This window comes from Hippocampus bargibanti, linkage group LG01, assembly GCF_051943395.1.
Source record: "Hippocampus bargibanti isolate YZ-2025 linkage group LG01, ASM5194339v1, whole genome shotgun sequence".
NCBI classification, from domain to species: domain Eukaryota; kingdom Metazoa; phylum Chordata; class Actinopteri; order Syngnathiformes; family Syngnathidae; genus Hippocampus; species Hippocampus bargibanti.
The window spans coordinates 13,010,931-13,018,915 of NC_142734.1; the positions used below are offsets into that span (position 1 = coordinate 13,010,931).

Genomic DNA, 7,985 nt, shown 5'->3' on the forward strand with positions numbered 1-7,985 from the left:
AATGCTGTACTGGATAATTTCATTGCCACATTTTTAATCAAGTGTTGTGTTTGTTTTCTTTCGGGAATGTAATACTGTACAAGGAAATACTTTTTCACAGCTATGTCCTTATGTCCTTTAATGAAATTGAACACGTGTAAATGCGCTTGGAAAAATATACCATTGTACAAAGACAATAAACACAAAGCATAAAACAGTCTGAGTAAGAAAATGTAATCTCTCCTACTTCAGTTATGTGCACTTCCTCTGTTTGGAGACTAGAAAAAAATACACATGGCATATAGCCCATATGCAGGTATTCAATGGCACAGGTGTCACATAATATCTTAATTCAAACTATTACTATTGTTTGGCTTTATACATTTAAATGATACGAGTATGCGTGCATCAATAAGCAAATCAATTCTAAATGTGATAGCAAGCCTTACAGGCGACAAAGTCACTTGTTTGTAACCCCTCCTAGGACCCGACTGCCCACGAATGGTATTGTTGTACAGTGATTGGTCTTGGGACAATCCCTGATTGGCTCTCCAAGGGATTTTGGACTCAAAAGCTCTGCTCACCAGCAGCATCTAAATGGCCATCGTGCACATGATGAACTGTCCAAAGAAAACACACAGGCCTTTGTCAGGAAAGAACAAATTGAACTCTGAAACCAATGCGACGACAAAAACGAGAGGCAATGACAATGATCAGAGTACCCATTGACAAAGGAAAGTGGTCAAAACAAGCTGCTTCAAAATGAAATGGGTGACAGTGTGCCAAAAATGTTGATACAGTAAAGTCTCGTTATATCGATATCGGATATATCGATAGTCCCGGTTATATCGATACTATTTCTATGCACGCACGGAGAAAATTACATGCAAACAGGGTCGGATATATCGATAGTTCCGGTTATATCGATATTTTTTCGGACTCCCTTGAATATCGATATAACGAGACTTTACTGTATTTGTTTTGGGATTAATCTCTTTTTTCTTCTGATCCATCCACTACAGTTCAATGTAAAAAATATGATTTTATAGCAAAATCCAAATTATAAAGTAGAATGTAAAATAAAGGTGCTTTATGACTGTAAAGTGACCTTGAGAGTTTTGAAAGGTGCTTGTCAATTAAATTTATTATTATTATTATTATTATTATTATTACTATTGTTGTTGTTGTTGTTGTTGTGTTTTTAACATAGCGCTAGCTTAACAGCATGATGTGTGTGTGACACCCTGATATGCACAAAGTGGACCATTGTACTTCTAAGGTACCAGTAATCTTCTTTTTCTTTCGGCTTTTCCCTTCAAGGGGTCGCCACAGCAAATCCGTGTCCTCCATCTTTAGAGGTATGATCCGCTTGTTTGTTTTGGCCAAGCTTTTACATCGGATGCCCTTCCTGACCTGAGCCTCTGTATTTATCCGGTAATACTTTTCTTAAATGCAATTTTTAATGCAAATTGAAGCAAAGTAAACGTACTTGCGCATATGCACATGTACTCTGACTATTAATTGACAGAAACGTATGATCAACCAATACAAATGCATATTTCTATTCATTGATACAATAATTTCAGTCTATTTTTTTAAGTTAACACATATGCAACAAAAGGATTGTAAAACACAAAGTCCGTTTGTCGTACCATTTCAAGTTGGATGTTTGGAACAGGAACAGTACAATTTTATTTTCGATGAAAGAGGCACTTAATTGGAACATGAGGGACTGGTAGAGTCCTGCCCATTTTCTTTATTATGTATATCGGAAGCATTTGTTTTTTTTATCTTCATCATTACGGTCGATAAATGGTGTTACAGATGCATTTATCAAAGACTAGTGATGAAAAAGTCAATCGAGCTTTATTTGTGAAATATTTTAACATTTCATGCGACACTTTAGAGCACATATGATGAGAAACCCCAGTGATTTAGAAGGCAACAATAGATGTCAGAAGGACGGTGACTTACATCATCATATCCAAAGTGCACAGAGCCTTGATGCATGGTATCTCTCCTCTTAAAATGATCTGCAGTAGAAATGAAGACATGTGAATGTAAACGGGGCAAGCTCCAACATGGTGCCTCTCACATGGCGAGTGTAGCGTACCTGTGAGGGCGCGGAGCTTGACGCAGCAGGCTACGTAGTCGTCAAAGTAGATACGGCCACCTTTGTTGTAGCGCTTGACGATGGCGTTTAGAGCCTGAGGACTGATGCGGTATCCTTGGTGAAGAATAATCATAAAAAAATATGAATACATTATGGACGGTCAATTTTTCTGTCAACTCTGTTTGATTCGATATGACTCAGTTCATGAGGGTAAGTTGTGTTTTTTCTTAGCATTTTACAAAAATATGAATTACAGACGCTGCCCACCTTACAAACGAGATACGTTCCGAGCGGTCGTGAATTTGGTCGGAAGTTGCTTCAGTGCTATATTTCGTATGGAATGTGTGTTTAAGTCAAACATTGAACGGGGAAGTATAAAACACAGACACTCTAACAGTCGTGAAATAAATTCACACATAACATAACGACATATATCCTTGGGTCTTCAGTAAGCCATTACTGAAGCTGCTGGCACATAATTACTGAATTATGTGCCAGCAGCCATTACTTTTTGTTATGCACTGTGTCCTCCTGGAGCATCAACTGGGAAACGGATTTCTTCCCTGCCCACATATAATACACAGCCAATCGTAAATGAGCTAGGCAGATCGGGGCCTGAATGCGTTGGCTACACTTCAGCATGGCTGGGCGCTGATTGGTCAGCCTTGGTGTCCGTCGCGTAAACATCCAGCCCTTGAAACCTCTTATGTATCTGTGTGAGTGCGTGAGCACAGTACGCAGCCAATCGCAAGCGAGCTCCGCCGGAAAAAGGCGCGCATGACAAAATCTCACTTCAGCATCTCTGTCCAAACATTTTTCGACATACAGTACCCGCAAAAGTGTTTGTATGTACCGTTTTGTCATAACTCGAATATTCGTAAACGGGGGAGCATCTGCACCATAATTTCCAGTGTATAAGGCGCAACCAAAAGCCTTGATTTTCTTCAAAAGATGACCGTGCGCCTTATAAGTGAAGTAATATTGAGCTACAACATATCTTGCAACTCCTGTTAGCAGCCACCGACTCCATTTCACCCTGTAGAAGAAGTTGTGCGTAACTCCAGCCTCTACTGTAGCGCCTCATAATGTGGGGTGTGCCTTATATTTGGAAAACCTTTATATATATTTATACTTGGAAAACTTTTTTCATTCATTGAAGCCGCGCCTTACAGTCCAGTGCGCCTTAGATATGGAAAAGGTTTGAAAATACACCATTCATCACTTTACATTTCTCCACTGCGAGACTAATAAAGGCAAATCCATCAATCCATCCATAGGGGGTGGACCTTATACTCCGGTGCGCCTTATACAACAGAAAATACGGTAACTTGTCAGTAGAGTAAATGTGGCATTTCCCTCAGAGATGGCTCTCTTAAAAATATGACAATCCAATATATATTTTGCAACAGCTTTAGGTCGGATTCCAAGCCTCTCACCCATAGAGCTGATTGCCTGGGTGAGCTCATGTTGCTCAACAGTACCACTCCTGTCCCGGTCAAACATTGTGAAGTTCTGTTTCCAGCCGTTGAGCGCCACAAATAGCTCCTTGAACTCACTGAAGCCCATCTTGCCTGTGAAATCCCTCTGGTGATGGAGCGGTGAAGGTTCAATTGCTTCTGATGGACGCGTACAATGCCCTTACCACTGCAATTGCGCAAAAGGATACGTCGAGCATGGCAATCATGATTCTGCACGTCTCCAGGCTAAATGCTGCAACATGAAAGAAACGTCATTTGTCCAAACAAGCGCGACTTTGCATTGTTTGAGGGGGAACATCGGGAAGGCCACTCACGGCTGTAGGTTCCGGTGAAGCCCGACTGAGTTAAACACCTTTGCAACTCCACTGCATCCACCTCACCGTCCTGCACACAAGTGGTCAACCACAATTGTACCCGTGCCAGCTGGTTCAAATACACTGAGGGAACAAATGTGTATACCTGGCCAGCAATGGCTGTGAAGTAACCCCACATCGGGTCATTGGCAGCTGGGGTCAGAGCGCCATATGTGCCCGGATAGCCTCCTCCGTAGGCGGAATATCCGCCAACCTGGTGTGGTGCGCCTCCCATTGGGCCGAGCATCGGTCCACCCATGTGATTGGGAAGAGGTCTCCCCATTGCTCCTCCAGGCATTCCCTGGGATGGCATTGGGCTGCCATACTGAAATAGGAAATGAAATACTCACGCTCAAGGTCAACCGAGATTCACAAAAGCTGCATGCCCTGCGCAAGCACGCTGTGACAACTTTGTTTATTTCTGCACATTTCACAAGATTGCTGCTGTAAATTGGGAATTTCTCCATTATGAGACGATTAAAGATTTCTTATCCTGATCCTTAAATTCAACTCATTAGTGTTGTGGACTAATTGCACAGCAGTCTTGTCCGGTGCTTCTCAAAATATTTACATCGCATACTGTTTTCATGCAAGCTGTAAGCTCCTTTGATGCACCAGCATTAGAGAGAATCAGACTTGCTAGGCTGGAACTGGCTGCAAACAAGTTAATGGTGCACCCTGCCTCCTGCCTGACGACAGCAAGGATATGGTCCTGGCGCATGCTGGAGCGGTTCGGAAAATAAATACATCAATAAATACTGTACATAAATAAATGGATGGATGGATGTGATCTGGTGACTGTAAAGTGACCTTGAGAGTTTTGAAAGGTGCTTAGAAATGAAATGGATTATTATTATTATGGATGGAAGACTTCTTATGCTGGTAGCGTTGTCAGTTCTAGCACTCAAAACAAATACCTAGCGCCAGTGGATAATTCTTCTTAAAGGACAACCGACGTCACTTTTTTTGTTTCTTAACTGACTGAAAAACGTTTTATAGCATCTAAAATACCCAAAACACGCAGTATGATATTTTTATTCAAATGCAAACCACCAATAAAAATGATTTAAAGTGTCCAAAATCTGCAAAAAATTGAGCTGCGAATTGGGCATTTTCAGAAAGTCCCGGCCCCAGTTCGTGATGTCACGCCAAGACGTCTTGCATTTCTGGAGAATCAAAACAATGGCTTCAGATTCGGATATGCTTTCTTGTTACACCTCCAATTATGAATATGAACTCAAATAGTTCTGAAGAGGAAAGCATACATGTTTGCAATCGATTAAAGAATTTATTCCATGCCATTTTGAGGCAACATTGGGGAGAAACGATCACCAGAAAAGAGGCATCGCATGGCGACCTCCTGTGGCCACCTCCGTTTCCACAGGCTGATAAATTCCTTATATGGACACGCTCTTCTGGCGGCTTTTGGGTGCAACACAAGGTTTTCAGACCAAACAATACCGCAAAATACATTGACTTCATGGAAGGACTGCTACAATGTGTCTTTTTTTTCGGTGTGGGGCGTTCCATTAGTGACGTCACGTACGGACTCGTCACCAACTCAAAAACAAGACTTCCTGAATATTCAGCGCGAGTCTTAAAATGTAAAATATAGCTATACGTGGTGGAATCTTTTTAAAATACGCTCAGTAGAAGTCATTTGAAGCCATTTTACAAATTATAGACACAACTTGTCCGGAGACGTCGGTTGTCCTTTAAATCCTGGTGGGGGTTAAAAAAAAAGTTCCAACCCCAATTGTGTACAAATGAGTTAAAAAATAGTACAAAAAGAAGTCATAGAAGTCTGCGAGCTAATGCATGGTTTTGCCAACTCTCATTAATGCTAAATGACTACAATAAATGCTTCTATCCACTTCTGCGGCACGTTAATGAGAAATAGAGCTGTGCCGGTGGGAAATCCGTCTTAACAGCGGTTCCTCATTAGTGTTTGTGTGTGCGCATGACAGAGTGCCAACTGGAACAGTAGTGACCAGGCTGATTGACTGAGGAGGCCAAAAAGCCGCAGTGAATCTTGATGACATTTGTAAATGACCATTTATCAAGTTTGAAAAGAAAAGTTTCCATTTTTGTATTTATTGAGCACTAAGTTGAAAGAGTTCAACTGCTGAGTAATAGAAAATCTTGTTCACTGGCAGGACATACTTGTCAGACACACACCTAGGTTTACACGACACGCGCACAGTCCAACCCATTACTGCAATGTTTACACACAAACAGCATTCCACACATTAATATGCCTTGGACATTGACATTGTGCCTAGCATGATTTTAAGTTGCATGATCATTTCCCCCGACAATTGCTTTATTTTCTTTTACATTAATCTCATCAAATAATTTAAGTAAATATAATTTAAGTAAATAATAATTAAGTATTTTTTTTTACTTAAACAGACATTTTGGAAATCAAATATTATTGGGTTGATTATTAATACTACCGTATTGTAAAATGACCATGCCAATGATTTTATTCATGAAATAACTTTATTCCATCCATCCATTTTCTGATCCTCAGAAAGGTCAAGGGGCATGCTGAAGCCAATCCTAGCTTCGACGAAGGCGGAAGTATACGCCAAAACATGCCAGGTATTTGAACACCTACAATACACTGTCTGTAAGAAAAGAATCTGTTTTAAATTAGATATCAAGTAGACAGGATGAACTTAATACAACAATGTTTTTTTCCTCAATAAAAAATTGGTTAATTAAATTACACTTACACGAATTATATATATTGAATTAAAATGAGAATGGCGCATTGGCCTCATAGTCGTGGTCTTGTGTTCCACTGTAGTCCGGCCTTCCTTTGCAGGCCTTGCATGTTCGCTCCGTGCCCGTGTGGGTTTTCCCCAAGTACTTGGATTTCGCCCCACATTCTAAAAACATGCATCACTCTAAATTATCCTGAGGTGTGATTGTGTGTTTGAATGGTAAGTTGTCTGTGTGCCCTGCGATTGGCTGACAACCAGTTCAGGGTGTCCTCTGCCAACTTCCCAAAGAGAGCTAGGTAGGCTCCAGCACACCCATCACCCTTGTGATCATAAGCAGTCCAGAGAATATATGGAATGAAGATAAAAAAAACTACCATTTTTCAAAGCCTTCTCTGAAGTGTAATAAGCACGCCCCCCGCCCTCCCCGAATGTGTTCATGGTCAACTTCGAGGTGCTGCTCGTCCACTCTTCTTTACAATATATTCAAAGCCTGGGCTTTCTGTTGTAACAATGGCGTTCATAACGTTGATCTTCCGCCCACTGTACGTCCCAACAAGAGGGAAAGGGACACGGCGACCTCTGGTTCGGTCTCTTAGCAACTAGCGAATATGGGCATGTCTGAGCTATATTGGGCTCCACTTGGTTGTGCCCGACGGGACAACGAAAAATATCAGTAACAGGTACGAAGATATTCAACCACCGTTTTATCAGATCTAAAATGTGGTCTGTGGTAGATTACTTGGTTCGCATATAAATGACATTCAAAACGAACTGACCACTTCAGTTAAATGTGGTTCTGAATGCTATTTTCCGACCCGGGAAGTAATTTACCTTCGGTTATTTCAATTTGACGAACAATATTTTGGGTTGAAGCGTGACGCAAGCAAAATTCGACAAACACTTCGCACACATTTGTCCTGAAACACTGCGAAATGCTTTGAGACGAAAAAGTAATCACCACTGACTATTAATCGATTGTGAAGACAAACGTGAGTATGTTTTATGTACTCACCCCACCGTATCCCGGGTAAGCCATTTATGGTGATTTAACGAGAAAATTGGCACAAATTGCAAAGTTTTTAGCCCCACAAGCGAAACTCTTTCCACTTCCGGTAATTTTCAGGCAAACACCCGGAAGTTCAGACAAGAAGTTACGTAAATAGACCCGCCCCCTGAGTTGGGCAACACACTGTACTTGCAACTCTTCCCGACTTCTCAGTAAAAAATATAAAGTAACTTGACACGGTCATCGACATTGATCATCGACATGCAAAGAGGTTCATATTTCCAAATGAGACATACACGCACCTCGTATACATTTCATTTTACTGCA

General features: G+C 41.1%; 1 protein-coding gene across 1 annotated transcript; it reads right to left on the bottom strand.

Moving 5' to 3' along the window:
* Positions 1-87: 87 nt before the first annotated feature.
* LOC148903156 (grancalcin-like) lies at positions 88-7,811 on the bottom strand. The gene is made up of 8 exons (XM_088997323.1): positions 7,665-7,811; positions 4,030-4,248; positions 3,885-3,954; positions 3,759-3,802; positions 3,529-3,676; positions 2,093-2,206; positions 1,954-2,012; positions 88-599 (listed from the first exon to the last, which is right to left on the bottom strand). Exons 1-8 carry the CDS (start codon positions 7,686-7,688, stop codon positions 573-575), a joined length of 705 nt encoding a protein of 234 aa, XP_088853449.1. The 5' UTR covers positions 7,689-7,811; the 3' UTR covers positions 88-572.
* Positions 7,812-7,985: the final 174 nt, after the last annotated feature.

Excerpts from the sequence above, each read along its gene's own strand:
- LOC148903156 (XM_088997323.1), bottom strand. The coding sequence starts at position 7,688 with ATGGCTTACCCGGGATACGGTGGG. Across the intron at positions 4,249-7,664 it reads CTTACCCGGGATACGGTGGG|TATGGCAGCCCAATGCCATC; the intron begins GTGAGTACATAA and ends TTCCTATTTCAG. Across the intron at positions 600-1,953 it reads TGCACTTTGGATATGATGAT|TTCATCATGTGCACGATGGC; the intron begins GTAAGTCACCGT and ends TTCTTTGGACAG.